Genomic DNA, 17,687 nt, shown 5'->3' with positions numbered 1-17,687 from the left:
GTAAAAAAGGGGAAACCATATACACAGAAACAAGATCTTATCTTCTAGGGATAAGAACTCATAGTTTTTATAACACAGGGGTGCCTCCCGCCCAGAACATGAGACATGTGCATACAACTCAGTCTCCACAAGATTGGACAGTGTTAGTCCAAACCCCAAACCCCAGATCCCAGACGTAGAACTGATACAGCTCCCTGAAACAATACCAGGAACCAAACTCCAGTGGGAAATTTCTAACACCACTCTGGCACCAACTTGTGCCAGTTCTGATATGATATCCCAACAAAAAGGAAACGACAACTTGATCTAAGACCAGGTTGTCCTATCACATCACCTAAAGGTAAGAAGAAATCAGAAGATATATTGTCTTTTAATCTGTGCAAAAACTACAAGAACGAAAATTGACTTTGACAACCATAACTGGGCAAAACTTACTTTGGGACCAATAAGAAAACCCTACCCTAGGCTGTAGTCTAGGACTTGTACAAAAATCAAGATCTCTAATTACAGAGGCTAGATTTTGACAACAGAAACTGAGCAGAACTTTTGGAACCATAATGAAGACTTTATCCTAGGTTTCAGCCTAGGATCTGAGCAAAAACCAAGACCACTTATTACAGAAAACTGACTACAATAACAATGATGGAAGAGAACTCCTAGAATCATAAAGACTCTATCCTAGACCTTGTCCTATGACCTGCACAAATACCAAGATCTCTAGCTACAGTGGCCTGATTTTATCATCCCCAACTGTGAGGAAAGTTTCTGGGCACAACAAAAAAGCCTTCGGGATGTGGTAATGAGCATATATGAATCTAGTAGTTTTTCCCATGACGGTATGTTTTAAGGGCAGAGAAACCCTGAATCTCTTAGACCAAGGGAATTTCTATTCTTCCCCAATACTTACTGTGCCTATGCAAAAATAAAAAAAAGAAAAAAGGGAGGAGCACAAAACCTGGCCACACCAGCACTCCTTTTTTTTTTTCTTTTCCTCTTTTTTCTTCCACTTTTTTCTTTCCTTTTCACTCTTGTGGTTACTATTTAGTGATTTGTTGTTGTTGTTGGGTGCATTTTTTTCTTTTTTCTTTTTGATAGTTGCTATTTTTTGTTTGTTTGTGTGTTTGGTTTGGTTTGGTTTTTCTTTTTTTCCTTGTCTTCTTCCAGCAGAACCACACAACTTAAATCACCTTGTTCTGCCTCATGAATGGAGGGAGAAAATAAAAAATAAATGGTACCAAGACCAAACAGCCATATGAAGTGGAATTAAAAAATGATCTGCTTAAACATCAAACCTAAAGTCAACAACAGAATAGATACCCTATCTACAACAAGCTATCCACAGATAGGAACATTTTCACTAGCACTCCGAGGGACAAAGTGGAGATATGGGACACATGTTGGGAAATGGGGTGGAGGGAGGACAACCCTGGTGGTGGGAATGGCCCTGATTTATTGTCACTATGTACCATAAATACTACTGTGAAAGATTCACTCTTTGGTCACAATAAAAATTATTATTAAAAAAGAAGTTCTTATCTAATATGAATAGAAACTCATACATTTTATATTGCAGGGGGCTCCTACATCCTGAATATTTGTCATAGTGATTTGACATAGGCTTCCATTGATGGAACATCAGCCATCTAGACCTGAAACTTAGGTTCCATCTTAGGAACTGGCATGGTTTTCACTATCAGCACCAGGTTTCAAAATACTACCAGGAAAGGCCTTAATGCTGCCCTAGCACTTGCTCTAGAGTGGGTTCATTTGACACTCTGACAACTTGGAAACAACAGCAACATGCTTTCAGAGTGGATTTTCCTGCCTCCTAACAGTAAAATGAAATAAGAGACTCCATGACATTGAAATTTTGACATAGGATCTTTGCAAACATCAAGATATCTAATTACTGAAGCCTGACTTCCTTTCTATTTTTCCCAACTTTTGCTGTACTCATGCAAAAAGCTGCCCCCCTTTTTAATTTTTTATAAGATTTTTCAGCTTTTTATTAGAACCTTGGGACACTGATAACTTTTGTTTTGACTCCTATTTCTGCATTTTCCTATAAAATTTAAAACTAAAAATAAAGGATGGGACCCTGGGGTCAAGTGGTCTCAGGTACAATTTTGGAGAAAGAAAAGGACAGAACTAAATATACAATCCAAAGTCAACAACAAAATCATGGGGCCTAAACTTAAATGAGTCTGTTACACTGGAATGTCAGGGGGTAAAGTGTGGTGGTTTAAATAGCTGGGGACATTGGTTGAGGGAGGTTGCCACTAGTGGTGGGAATAGCCCTGACTCTGTATATTTGAAATCAACTATGTAAATCACAATGGTTTCAATAAAATAGAATTAAAAATAAGCTATTTCACATTTAGTAATTTAGTATTGTAGTTGACAAGTCATTTGATTGTTTTAACTGATGTTCATTTACTATAAAAAAAACAAACAAAATTTTTGTCAAGATAAACTTTAAATTCATTCTCTAATTCAATCTAAATTTCTCAGATAACCATAATTGCTTTTTAACTTTTTATTATTACTTTTTGAATTTTAGGACCAATCTGTCGATACATAGGGATTACTTTTAAATCTGTACTAAGGAATCTTTTCTGGTATTCCTTGGTGACCATATGAAAAATAAAATATTTTTTCTCTACAAAATAATGATATAATATTTTAATACTATATTTACACACAAATTTACTTTTGTCCTACTTTTCTCAATTTTTTTCGTATACATTCCATTAGAACAGTCAAAAATATCCTCTTGTTGCTCATATGTGATTTATCTAACACATATATGCATGCACTACTTTTAATGTTGTTGCCATTTTTATTTGTGCCAACCAATATTATCTCAAGCTTCAATGTATGTTATACTTGACTACTCAATTAAGATTTCATATTTTATTATTGAATATTAAAGAAATCAATCAATTTGCTCTTTCTTTTCTTTCTTGGTGGGCACACTTGGTGGTGCTCAGTAATTACTCCTGGATATGCTTAGAAATCACTCCTCAAAGGTTCAGGGGACCGTATGGGATGCCAGGGATCAAACCTGGATTGGCTACATTCAAGGGAAATGCCTTACCTGCTATGCTATTGCTCCAACCCTACTATTATTTTTGTTAAATATTTTTATTGACTACTACGTTTTGTACTTAGTAATAAATCTCATGCTTCATCTATACATTAGTATTACTTACTTTCTTTTGATTCTATTTTATAGTTTCACAACTTTTTCATAATTACCATATGCTTAATTAGGATATCTTCTTAATGATAACTGATATTACTTCTGTAATTATTTTGGTGCACCACGAATTGCACCCATATATGATGATAAACTTACTTGAAAAATACATGATTCCATTTGTTTCTCTGTGATTCTTCTGTCATACTTCCCTCTCTTAGATTTATCTACTTTATTAGTTATTAAAATGTTAGAATTATGCTAGTTTATAATCATACTGTGGCTTCTAGCTATTCGAGCAAGAAGGAGAGCTACTTATTTCTCACTTGGGTCAAATGCTAGAAATGATTAACATTCATAGGGATGTCATGAAAGAAGCTTACATGAATAGAATATTACATCATTTTTGTAATCAGCTAACTTAAAGTTCTTGAAGAAAAGTTCTTGAAGGATATTTAAATGCTACTGCAGTCAATCAAATAATGACTAAAAGTGAAATAGTTGTCTTTTTATTATGGAGAGAAGTCTAATATTCTGCTTAAAAACAAACTAGTCACAACATTTTCTTAAACCAAAATCCAACCCAAGGAAATCTCTTTAGATCCTTTAATTCTTTGAAGACTGAGATAAGTATTGAAATAGCAGAAAAAAAATGTAAAGCTAGCAGAGGTTGTTGGTTCATGAGGCATACAAAATAGAATAATATAAAAATGTAAAGATGAAACAGCAAGTCTGAGGTGACAACTACAGTAAGATACAGAGGATATATCAATATAACTAAGGAGGGGGGGTTATACACTAAAGAATATATTTCCTGTATATTTTATTGAAGATTTTATTGCATTCATAGCTCGAGAGAACTCAATAAATTACTTCAAAGTCTCAATGAATAGGAGAACTTATTTGAGGAGCCAAGACATCAAGTAACTCAGGTAGATATCAATGCTCACAATTCACAAAATTAAGGGGGCTTTAAAACTGAGCAAAATAGAAACTGCCTTTTTTTATGTGAATGAGAGGAGGATGAAAGCACATCTGCTAACAGTGTGGTTTACAGTGATCAGTAAATTAGGGTAATTTACAAAGGATATTTTGAGTCCTCAAGTGAAACCTACTGTTCATTATTTGAAGAAGTAAGTACTCATTTTTAAACATCACTGCTCATTCACAATGTGCTTGGTCAACAAAATGCTCTGGTGAAAGGATAATAGCAATTTAAATTGTTTTCATTCCCATTAACATAACATAAAGTTTGCTATTCATGAATCAAGGAGATTTTTTTATTTTCAAACCTTGTTAATATTTATATAATAAATATACTTTTGAAATATGTAACTGTCATAAAAAATAATTATTCAATTGATCTAGGGATATTTGAAATATTTCTTAAAAATTCACTATTAAGAACTAGACAGTGGGTAGGGCACTTAATATTATTCAGCTGACCTGGATTCAATTTCAATATATTAGTATCCTTTGGTTTGCAGGGGGGGTGATACCTAAGCATAGAGACAGAAATAAGCCCTGAGTACCATGTGTCTTAAGGCATGTTACAAGTACCTTCTCCATGTTTCCCCTAAAAGATTCACTATCCAGATGTCCTTAAAAACATTTGTATTTGGGCAGAGAGAAAGCAAAAACAGATAGGCTGTTTACCTTGCATGTGGCTAACCTGATTTCAATCCTCTGAATCCTATATAATCCGGTAAAAACTTCTAGGAGTAATTACTGAGATCAAAACCAAGAGTAACTCTAAGCAAGTTGGATATGTCTCCCACACCCCTCAAATAAAGAAAAAGTAAATGAATATTTGGGTTTCATTATAGGAAGTTAAAATATCAAAATTAGTCATAGGGAATAGTACAAGAATTAAGAAACATTATGTAACATCCCAGTTTAATATATCATACCACATATAGAACTACTCATCACTGCCAAGAGGCATCTCGAGAAAGGTGAGAAATAATTCTTCAGGGTAGTCAAAGTTTTCCAATAAATTAATTAACATTTGAAGCAGAAGAAGTAGTTTAAGATAAAGATAGTTTAAGAGATACTTTAAATGAATAAAGTTGACATATATTTGACCAATCATTTGACACCAAGGACTACATTTGGTCCCCTGAAGAGCATGAGCATTAATTCCTGGATATAGATCCATAAGTATAACTTGAACTCTGCTGCATACTATTCATCCCCCAAATAATACAAAAATAAAACATCAAAGTTCATTTTGTAAAATTTAATACCAATTCTCTGAAGTGACTAAAGAATTAACATTAGAACAGATAACAGGTGGATTTAAAGAATTAGAAAAGAGAATAAATATTACAAATAAATTCTGAAAAAGTGACTGTATTGCTGAAAATTTATGGTAAAACTTTAATGTTGAAGTTTGTTCTAAATAAAGAAAAAGTATATTGAACTGTGTGTATGTTTGGTTCATTTTTGTTGCTGTTTTTAAGCTTAAATGTACTTTGAGGATGATTTTTAAAAATTTAAATCATAACAAGGTATATAAACATATATTAAAAAGATAAAGATATTGCTCATCTTAGATAATTGTCTGCAATTTTTAAAGAGATTCTGCTGTGATTAAATTCCATAAAACTATATCAAAGACTTTTAAAAAAGCAATAAATATAGGCCTCTTTGTATCCATACTATAGTTTAATGTAAACACATTTAATCACACTAGAAAACCAAAACTTTTGTTTTTTGTGTTTTGGGTCACACCCGGCAGCACTCAGGGACTATTCCTGGCTCTATGCTCAGAAATCGCTCCTGGCAGGCTCGGGGGACCATATGGAATGCCCGGTTTCGAACCACCGTCCTTCTGCATGCAAGGCAAACACCCTATCTCCATGCTATCTCTCTGGCCCCAGAAAACCAAAACTTTTTTAAAAAATGTTTATTTTTTATTATTTTTATTATTATTACTTTATTTTTATTTTATTATTATTTATTATTATTATTTTATTTTAAAAAATGTTATTGAGACCAATGTTTATTGAAGTAAAAGTCTTTCACAGTTGTATTTCAGGGATATAATGACAGTAAATTGAAGCCATTCTCACTACCACTGTTGACCTCCCACCACCAGAGTTCCCAGCATGCATCAAATACCTCCACAATTAGCACCCTGGATTGTTAGTGTGATTTTTGTGTTTGTGTATAGCTTGCTGTACAAACTACAGCCACCATTTTTTTCTTTTCAAAATTAATCGGAATACATAGAAATATAAGGATGAACAAAATGACTCATGTTCTGTGGTTCTATGCAGGGGTATTAAACTCGTGGCCCACGGGCTATTTGTGGCCCTCCGTACAACATTTTGTGGCCCTGCCCTAGAGGAATCTTTTTTGTTTTGTTTTGTTTTAGTTGTTTGTGTCACACCCCCCAATGTTCAAGGCTTATTACTGACTTTGCACTCAAGGATCACCCCGACTTTGCCTCCTGTGGCCCCCAGGTAAATTGTGTTTGAGACCCCTGTATCTATGGTAAAAAAAAAAGTGAAAGGAGCCTCTATCTCAGGCTATAAATAAAATTAAAAGAAGGGAAAAAAAAGAAAAAAGGGGTGAGAATATGTTATTTTTCATTTATTTCTTTGCATAGACACAGTAAATATTGCAGCAATTAGGATATTTTATTTGCATAAGACAGTGGTAGCAACTTGCAGCTCATGAGCCACATGTGGCTCTTTACACTTTCAATTTGGCTTTTCTGTGTGCCGGCTTGCCAATCCAGGAGTCAGGACTCTGATCCTAGCCTCTGTCAGTGCACGTTCTGTGTGGCTCTCAAAATAAATTTCAATCATGGTTTTGGCAAGATTTGGCTCAGTTGAATAAAAAGGTTGCTGACCACTGGCCTAAGAGATACAGGGCGTATCCACCCTTAAAATATATTGTCATGAGACCAATATCAGTCTCCTGACAAGTTCGTTGTCAAACCCCACGGTCTTTTTTTATAGTCCATGAAAAGTTCTCAGGCACAGGTGTCAAAATATGTCTTTTGTTATTATATATCTTGTTTTTTTGCACAGATCTGAAGATGAAGCATTGTCTGATTTTATCTCAATGTTAGGCAGTGAGGAAGGGCAAACTGCCTTCAGGTGAGATTATTGCTGTTTCCTTGTCATTAAAGAGTCATATGAACCTACCCTGGAGCAAGTTGGTGCCAGAGCATAATTAAGGACTTCCTAAGCAGGAGTTTGATTCTTGGTGTTGGTGCAGGGAATTGTGCCAGTTCTAAGGTTGAGATCTGGAGTTCAGGGTAAGATGGTTGATGTTTAATCAATTGAGAGATATGTCGAGCCCCCATGGCAAATATTCAGGATGGAAAATTCCCCTGCACTATAAAATTTATGTTCTTATCCCTATTAGATAAGAATTTCTTTCTATTTATAATATTTCCCCAATTTAATGTGCCTATTCAAATGGAATGGAGCAATATTATATTATTGGTGCATTTTGGGGTAAAAATAACAAGCTAAGCAATCTCTGTATCCTAGCTTTGACCTGAGCTCTTATACCAAGCAAGTCTAGAATTTCCTACTAAGCATGAACAAAACAAGCAAAACACAAAACAAAACAAAAGAAAAACAAAACAAAATTTAAAAAAAGGGATGAAGGAAGCTACCTCTACACATGGAAATATACACTAAGAGATATAGCTAGGAAGGAAATGTATCTACAAAAACATACATAAAATATAGATAACATCATTAATATCTTTTGATATTATATATATCAGAATATCTTTTGATATATTCTGAGGGAGGAATAAGATCCAGGGCACATTTTCATCCTGCACATTGGTCTTGTGGAGTCTTATAAATGGTTTGCAGCAGTCAGGGATCAGGTAGTGACCTCAAGCTGGGGGACCCTCTGGAGCTGAATCCTTTAATAAGTAACAGTACACATTGAAGAAAGATGGGTGGAAAGGGCCACATAAGGACCCACAGCTCGAGAAGTTCTTGCCTAAAAGGGATAAGAACTATAATTTTTAAAGTACAGGGTCACTTTCCACCCTGAACAGTAAACATGAGGACTTGACTTAGGCTGCAATCAATTGGACATTGACCTTCCAACACAAGCAACGTATCCCAACATTAGAACTGGCACAGTTTCCTGCAAGGTTCCTGCACAATCACCCGAAATCAAACTCCCTCTGGAGAAACCCTAATACCACTCAAGCAAAACTTGCTCCAGGATACTTTATTATGACACCCTGGTGATAAGCAAACAACAGCTTATTATTAGGGCATGTTGCCCTACCTCACCACCTAATAGTGAGATGAAATCAGAAGACGCTCCATCCTAAAACCTGCGCAAGAAACAAGATCTCTAGAGACGACTGACTTTGACAACAGTAGCTAACAGAACTCCTGGGACCATAAGAAAGACCTTGGGGTTAGACAACCAACATGCCTGGAAGTGGTAGTTAGTCTTATTGACATTAATCTTTCTGGGTTGAGACACCCTGTATTAAGTCTTAGGCCAAGAAAATTTCTTTTCTAATTTCCCCCCAACATTTACTGCACCTGTGCAAAAAAAAAATTTTTTTTACCACACTTGCCCTCCCCTGTTTTTTGTTTTTGTTTCTTTTTAAAATATATATATCTTCTAGATAAGGACTCCTGGCCTTTACAGAGAACCTTACATCTTGAAACATTTTGTCTTGCCTCATATTCCTGTCTCTTCCTACAAATTGAGAAAAAGAAAGTCGATGGGACCCAGGGACTAACTGATCTCAGGAGCATTGAGTGGGAAAAAAAAGGTTAGATCCAAATACCCAAGCCAAAGTCAATGACAATAGAATTGAGAGAGCCAAACTATAACAAACTAATTACAAAATGGTCTTGTTACAGCAGTAATCCAGGGAGCTGAGGATGAGGTATGGAATGCATGCTGGGAGCTATGGTGGACGGAGGTCAACACCAGTCACCCTAATTCACTGTCACTATATGCCTGAAATACAACAGTGATAGACTTGTAATTCACAATGGTCTCAATCTATTTTATTTAAAATGGCCACATAGAATGAGTCAGCAGAAGTGGTGGTTGCAGCTTCTTTCTGGGGCGAGAGTTTGGGGCTGAGAGGGTGTCCTTTATCTTTAAGGACTGGGTGGAAGTTTGCTGGGGATGGGGAAAGGTTCTGGTTCCCAAAGAAATAAGAACTGAGGATAAAGAGGGTTAAATTGGGAGAGATCAGGGTTGAGGGGTGAGAGAATCGGAGTTTTGTAGGGTGAAGAATGGAGGGGAGAAAAATATATAACAGAGATTATGGCAGGGATTATGTATAAACCATAGAGGAGTCCACCACATACAAACTCACAATCACTTATAGACAAAAGATCTATTCGTAGGTTGTAATTGGAGGCCTGACCCTATGGAATTGGTCAGAGCGCCTAAAAAAATTGAGGCTGGCACATCACAGGGGAAAGGTTTGGAAAAGAAAAACTTAAGATGACTTTCTTTACTAAAATTTTCTGGAAACAACTTTCACTATCTTTTAGTTTGACAATATGCTATTTTTTATCTTAAATAAGAAGATATCAAAATGGAATTAAATCTCATAAGATGTTTGATCTCCCTATCCTACTAGTAGTAATCTTAGATCTCAGAACAAAGGTAACTTAAGCATAATTGATTATGACCCCACCCCCCCAAAAAAAAACAACAAAAAGAAAATAAAAATAGGTATTTCTCACATAATAGTTAGCAACCCAATGGAAAGAAATGGTAGATTTTTAGACTTTCATATTATCTTAAGATTAAAAGAAAATTACCAATATTGACAAGAAATCCTTGAGACACAATCAGTGGATACTTGTGTACTTTAGTGAGTTTATATTGACTAAGGGGATCTTTGGCAATATTTTTATGAGAACTATTTGATTTCTTAAAAGATCAATTGGAATTAATTCACAATGACACCAATAGTTAGAAGACTGTATTCTTATGGCCACAACCTCACTGATAGAGAACTCACTTCTTAAAACATAAAAACTCAGTGCCCAAGAAAGCAGATGATAAATCAACAAAAAATGATTAGGTTTACACTAAGAATAAATCAGCAGTGTCTATTCTTTATGTGAATAAATGTATCGAATTCTTTATGCTAATAGATTTTTATCAAAGAGTTGAGTTTAAAATAGACTCAAAATAAGAAATTGTTTGGTTATTTGATTTTTTTGAGGGACACACGTGGAAGTACTCTGTGATTACACATGGATCACTTTTGACAGTGATACCAATTTTGTTTTTGAATATTGTTGGCTGCATGCAAGACAAGCTTCTTAGCAGCTGTACTATCTCTCTGGTTCCAAATGGAAGAATTTAAAGTAGGCAGTTAGGAAGTAAATGATGCCAGTGTATAATATTCTGTCATGCCTTAAAGGAATACTCAAACTCTTGACATTTGACCTCTGATAGTCCACAAAGTTAGCTAGAGGTTCTTTCCCTTGTGGCAAAAGCTTTTCCAATGATGAAATTTTCATCTGATTGAACATTTTCAAGTTTCTACATTGGTAATATTTTAAATTCTTTGCTGACAAAGGAAATTCATCATTCCATATGCAATCATTATGATAATACCGATTCTAATGTATGGTTGCAGAGAGGCCTATACAAAAAGAAAAAAATACAAAAATACAAAAAGAATTTAACATATATACTATTTTACATTGTTTTTTATTTTTCTTCCTAAAAATAAAAAATAACCAAATATTTTCTTGCTATTCATTCTTTTTTAAGTACCCTAATCCCTCTTTGAACTCATCAGATAATTTTTATTTTAGGACTACAATGATGAAATTCGCCAGGAACAACTACGTGAATTATCTTATTTAAATGGTTCAGAAGAGTCTGGTCGTGGCAGAGGTCTTAGAGGTAGAGGAATCAGAATAGCACCCACAACTCCTTCAAGGTACAGTTGTTCTTACTTTAAGTAAATTAATAACAAAGATGATGGCAATTCTTTGCTAGCCGATCTGTGTCACATTCACAGCTAAGAATAAATATTAGCCATCATAACAGTGATTGTTTATAAAAAATAAAATTCCTTCAAAAATTATCTCACCAAATCCTCCATTTGAGGGTAAATGCTATTTACTGGTTTGATCAAAAGGTTTAAGAAATTTGCCCAGGGTCATGCAGCTGATTACAATTTCATATATAAACAAAATTGAGTTTCAATTGTTGGTTCTTTCCAGAGGTGAAGTAATAGGCATTTCATTTCTGAAGTAGGTTAATGTTGACCAAATAGAAAGTTACAGATCTTTCTGTGATTAAGTGACTCTTGAATGGAGACAACATAATCATATAGGAAGAGAATGATAAGGTAAGCAGGTAGATGATAGACATAGATATATAAATAGATAGGTGGATAGATGATTGACTGAATGACAAGGTCAGAAATCTAGAAACCGTTTTCTTGTATGACAGATGCGAATAGTATTTAAAACCAAGTTTCATTTTGAATTTGTAATGTCCTTAATATTCAGAGAACATTTAACTTGATATTTCTCATTTTATAAAGAAGTTGGGGTCTTTGTACATCACATTTGTTTTGTAGTACCATGAATTTGCCAAGTTCTTTTTTTTTTAATTTTTTTATTTTAATTATGAGAATAAAGATGCAGAGAAGGAGGACAAGGTAAAGTTACAGTGGAAGGACAATCACCATAAACAGAATTCTCAGTAGTCCCATTGCTGATATCTTAACTTTGAACTTTCAGCCAAAGAACATTAAGAAAAATAAAACAGAACTCATGTACAATTACTTTGTCCCTCAAGTCCCCAGATTGTAGTACATGATATTTCTTAGCAGCACACAAAGCAATCTAAAGACATAAAACTTATGTAACTCCTTAAACATTGAAGGCAAAGTACTTTTTTACATTTCCATGCACATGCATATTAGTTTAGCTTAACCTCAAAAGTTTAAGTGGGTTGTTTTTCTTAAGGATTAGAGTCAAAGAAGCACAGTAAAATGGTGTTAGAGTGGCAATTATTGTTTGCATAGGCCCCCCAAAATATGAGGGACACGGAAAGGAAAACCTTGGCCTAAATACAAGGAGACCCTACTCCTGAAGTTTCCTGGCATAAGACCAACTCTAGGCTCCAGACAAACTAGTTTGTCCAATCCAGTTCATTGTCTGTAGTGCCAACAAACTTTTATTTTTCACACAGTCTCTGTTGATGGTGCCAAGTTCTTAATGAAAGAATTGGTTTGCAAAAAGTTACAGTAAAAAAAAACCTCATCCTTCACAGAGTGTGAAATTCAGTCATTCTTTTCTCCCTGCTAAAGATAACCTTCAAATCTCTGAAGACACAGATAGACTATAATGTTATATATAATATATGAATCACTTTAAGAGATGCTGAGAATCTTTGTCCACTCAATTTATTTCCTAAGTTATATACCAAAAATTTAAAGCACTGCTGTTAAAAACACCTGTTTTAACTTTTAAGTAGCCATCTAAAATGTCTTGTACTTATCAGAAAAAAAACTCAAGCATACTATATTTCTAAGTAAAATATTAAAGAAATCTGAATGCTTCTCACAATTTAGATTTTACTAAAGAAATGCTCTATAAATTTTTGGGAACTTATTTTATATTATATCATTAAAAAGTAGATTAATCTATAATGCTATTTAAGAAGATGTTTATTGATCAAAATTAATATAATTGACCAGCTTACAAACAACAATTTAATGGAATCAGCATTTTCAAAATATGTCTATTTTTAACTTTAACAGGGTAGGTAGGAAAACACATTACTGAAAGCTATTTTAAATAAATTAAATCACTTTACTTAATAAAAATTGTTCTTCTGTAGTCAAAAAATGCTGATCTTATCTAGTACTTAGTATATATTATGTTTTCTGCTGCTATAAGATAACTAGTACATGGAAATATATGACAAATTTTATATAAGTAAGAATAATTATTAAGTTATTTTAAAGGTGATTAGGATTAGAGTAAATAAAAGGGAGATAGAAAGCAAGGATAGAGAAAAATTGACAGGTTCAATGCAGGGCAGTCAATGTAAATTTTCCAAAATAGAAATGTGCACAAAAGAACAGAGATACGTTATTAGATTTTTCCTAAAAATCTGGGGGAATAGTATCCAGTTATATTTTGTGGAAACTTTCTCCGGTATAGACTACTAGAGATTACTAATATCAACTAAAATTAAGTTAAAGGGCAAGGTAAATGAAACACATTATTGTATTTATAATTAGTCCTAGCTTCATAGATTGTTAGTATAAATTTTGATGGGGGCCATTATTTTATGGGCCTTTAAATAGCTTAGTCTGTGTGACAATTTTGTCAAAATTTTTAAATTAGAGTATGCATACAAAACAGTTATTTTCAAACTAATATATGCATTGTAATTATTTAGAGTAACAACTCTAGAATTTGTGAATTATGGATTAGGATATTACATAGAATATGAAAATATTTAAATAAATCCAAGCCAATTTAATTGGGGACAAGTGAAGAAACCTGATATAAGACATCTAAGAATATGGATAATAATAGTAAACAAACATATGGTAGCCATTATTAAAGATAGCTGAGTGCACTATGAAGAAGGAAAATGGAATGGGGACTAAGGTAGAAAAGACTTTATTTAAGGAGGAGCCCAGGATAGTAAAGACAGTGAAATGAATTTGAAAATAAAGAATAATAGTAGTGAAAATTTGGACAAAAGCAATCATAAATGTCTAAAGAAGGTATTTTATAGAGAATAATTAATATGATCAGTATAAAAGGATGAGGTACAGTAGAATGATGACTATAAAGGTACTCTGTGGATTTGGAAATAAATAGACTTTGCAGAGTATTTTTTAACAAAGTGAAAACAGCCACAAGTAGATTGCATTTAGTTTGGAAATGAAAATAGATTAGAAATTGGTAACAAATAACTTTTCAAAAATAAAAAATTAAATAAACAAAATGGTAGTATGGATTCAGCCACCAGCAATGTCCAAAAATAGTTAAAGTTGAATCTTGAGATATATTGGAGAAGTGAATAATGGGCATCCTTTTATATGGAAAGGACATAGAGCAAAGGAAGTAATATGTTAATTTGGGAGACAAGATTGTTGGCCACTGTGAATCATTTGATGAAGGATAAAATGAAAAATTAAGGTTGACGTAAGCATTATAATTTTAAAACATAAAGAAATGATACATGTGCTGAAATCTGTTATTGCCAATTAGAAAAAAAAGAAAATCCACCTCAGGTTTATCAGTGACAGTATTATAATTATTTACTAGTATAACCAAAAATAAAAACTATATGTTAGGGTGAACATCTAATCATTACTCATACATTTGTACTTTTGATTGTGTCAAAATAATAAATTAAATGGCAAGCTAGAAGGTAAGTTTAAATAATGAATAGCCTTTTTGAATGGATGTATTACTACCTGTTATGAGGGAAGAGATATTTAGAAGTCCAAGGAAGGTAAGATCTTTACATTAATATTCTAATATAATTTTTATATTATCACTATAATATAAATATTATTTTCCTGGTTATCTCATGCTGGAAGTGGACACTGTACCTTCTATATATTTTCCCATACTCTAAGCAAGGAGAATGTTCTCTTCACATTAGATATACAATATATTCTCTGATAAATTCTCTTTTCATCAACTCTATTATCGGTTTAAAACTTTAAAAATGTTGGGTGAAGTAAGTCAGAGGGAGAGAGATAAGCACAGAATAGCCTCACTGATCTATGGGTTTAAAGAAAAATTAAAGATATTACTGTAATAAGGCCCAGAGACAATAGAGTTAAGGGCTGGGAGGGTCAGAAGGACCAGCTCACAATTTGAAGCTCACAAAGAGTAGTGAAAGCTGTTAGGGAAATAACTACACTAACAACTAGCATGACAATGTTAAATAATGACAGAAGTAGAATGCCTGTCTCTCTAATACAAGCAGGGGTGGGGGAAGAGCGGGGGCATTAGTGGTGGGAATGTTGCATTGGTAAAGGAAGGTGTTCTGTTTATGACTGAAACCCAATTCATGCTTGTAATCATGGTGCTTAAATAACGATTTATTAAAAAAATAAAACTTTAAAAACTTTACCAGTTTTTGTACTATTTCTCATATAAGCTCAATTTCTAAAACCAAGTAAGAGTTGGCAAACTGTTATTCATAACAGAAAGCATAACCCTGCACCCCCAAAAGTAACTGCTGCCAAACAGTGTGATTTGATTGTTGACATACCAGTGATCATCATTTTTCCTAAAGCTTTAGGTGTTCCTGCAGAAAGTAGTGCTTTGGGAGACTAACCTTTCAGACATAATAAAAAATGTGAAATATTTATGCTCTTGCCCAATAACTTCAGACAAATACTCAACCTTCTAAAGACCTCTGAAATCTGTAAAAGATAACTGCAAGCATTTGATTGTAAGCTTTTAAAACAAGTTATTTTATGTCAAGTACTGCAGTCAGACTATTGTTTAATGCAGATTAGTAACCTTTTTAACCTAGCAAATATAATCAGGGGAAAAGGTCAATCAGCATCTACACTAATTTGGTGGGTTATGTTTATGATGCTAGATCAGTGACAGTGGAATTTAATTGCAGTTGATCTCACAATAAAGCAGTGTAATAAATTAATAAAACAGCAATGCTAGAGTTTCACATTTTCAGAAGTAAAGATGGATTGATCATTTATTTTTATGAATGACCACATTACACACTATTACCAATGAACTCCAGCATGGAAGAGATGTTGACTTCTATGTGTGTAATGAATGATCCAGAAAAAAAAAACTATTTTGAGACAATTTCACAAATTTGTAATAAAATATTAAGGCTTTGTCTTTTATATTTCTGAGGTTTTTTTTGTTTTGTTTTGTTTTTGTTTTGTTGTTGTTATTCCTAAGTGAAATACCTGTGTGGTTTTGTTTGTTTGATTGATTTTTGGGCCACACACCGTGACGCTCAGGGCTTACTCCTAGCTGTGCACTCAGAAATTGTTCCTGGCTCGGGGTAACATATGGGATGCCGGGGAATTCAACCTAGGTCCATCCTAGGTCAGACGTGTGCAAGACAAACACCCTACCGCTGCGCCACTGCTCCGGCCCCTAGTTTTTATAAATAATAACTAGTATGTGCACATTGTTTTTCACCATGGAGGTAAAAATGTTTTACTTCTTAAAGAATTTAACCAGAATACATATTTAGAAACAAAAGTTCATGTACAGATAAATTTCAGATTCTATAATGAAAATGAAGGCTTTGAAATTGAGAAATTTGTTTTACTTCTTTTCTTATCATTTGTTTTTTATATGTATATTATGCTTCTCCTAGGGGTCGTGGGTGTGCCATTCCTCCTCCCCCACCTCCCGGACGAGGTGTTCTCACTCCCCGAGGAACCACTCTAACCCGTGGAGCTCTTCCTGTGCCCCCTGTAGCAAGAAGTGTTCCTACTCCAAGGTCCAGAGGTGCACCTACAGTGCCCGGATACAGGGCACCCCTTCCCCTAGCCCATGAAGCATATGATGAATATGTAAGTATCCTAAAAGAAATCAGTTCTTGGGAGCTTTAAATTGATTAATAAGTTAAGCTTCAAAGGGATTCATATAGCATGAATATAATTGCTGATGTGTTTTGCAGAGACAAATATTATTTGAAACAAAAAGTACATTTTAAAAGACAACGTTTTGAGAATAACTTCCTTATTTACAAATAACTACTGTTATAAGCACAAGTTAATTTGCTTACCTTTTAAAATTTAAACTATACTGACTCATCTATTTCACAAGGAAATAGTTATTAACATATGTAATTGTTCATATACTCAATAATTTCCTGTATTTCCACAAGAAAATGGAAATAAATATTGATATTTAACTCATAAAAATATTTAGCAAGGGGCCAAAATGATACTACAGTGGTAGGGCATTTCCTTGCACATGGCTGACCCAGACAGACCCGAGTTTGATTCCCAGCAATCCAAATGGTTCCCGGAACCTGCCAGGATCAATTTCTGACCATATAGTAAGGATTAATCCCTGATTGCTACCGGGTGTTGCCCAAAAACCAAATAAATAAAAAGAATATTTAGCAAATATAATTATAATTATGTTATATAATTAAATATTATATTATTATAATTACTAAACTTTAATGTTAATATAATAATTCCCTGTTGATCCATTAAAATGTATTTAATTTTTCTTTTATATATTAAAATTATGAGTTGGTAAGTCTAAAAAACTCAAAAAATAACGACTAGACATGAAACACATTGTCTCTAAGTATTTTGTTTCCATCTCATTTGCTGTATGTCTTTTCTTTTTCTTCAGTTTTTGGGCTACAACAAACAGTGCTCAGGGCTTATCTAGGTTTTGTGTTTAGGTCTCACTTGGGGACCATATTTGTATGTATACACAATTACTGTATATTTGTGTGAACTTAATCAACTGTGTGCTATGCAAGTACCCTGCCCATC

At 33.8% G+C, this 17,687-nt stretch overlaps 1 protein-coding gene across 1 annotated transcript in view; it reads left to right on the top strand.

Moving 5' to 3' along the window:
• The window catches only part of KHDRBS2 (KH RNA binding domain containing, signal transduction associated 2), a 412,537-nt gene that overhangs the window by 244,725 nt on the left and 150,125 nt on the right, over positions 1–17,687 (top strand). Inside the window, exons 5-6 of the mRNA XM_049776928.1 lie at positions 10,999–11,126; positions 16,544–16,742. Of these exons, the coding sequence (XP_049632885.1) occupies positions 10,999–11,126; positions 16,544–16,742 (327 nt within the window). The remainder of the gene's footprint in view (positions 1–10,998; positions 11,127–16,543; positions 16,743–17,687) is intronic.

Source organism: Suncus etruscus, chromosome 7 (genome assembly GCF_024139225.1).
Source record: "Suncus etruscus isolate mSunEtr1 chromosome 7, mSunEtr1.pri.cur, whole genome shotgun sequence".
NCBI lineage: Eukaryota > Metazoa > Chordata > Mammalia > Eulipotyphla > Soricidae > Suncus > Suncus etruscus.
This window is presented reverse-complemented; position numbering and strand designations above follow the sequence as displayed.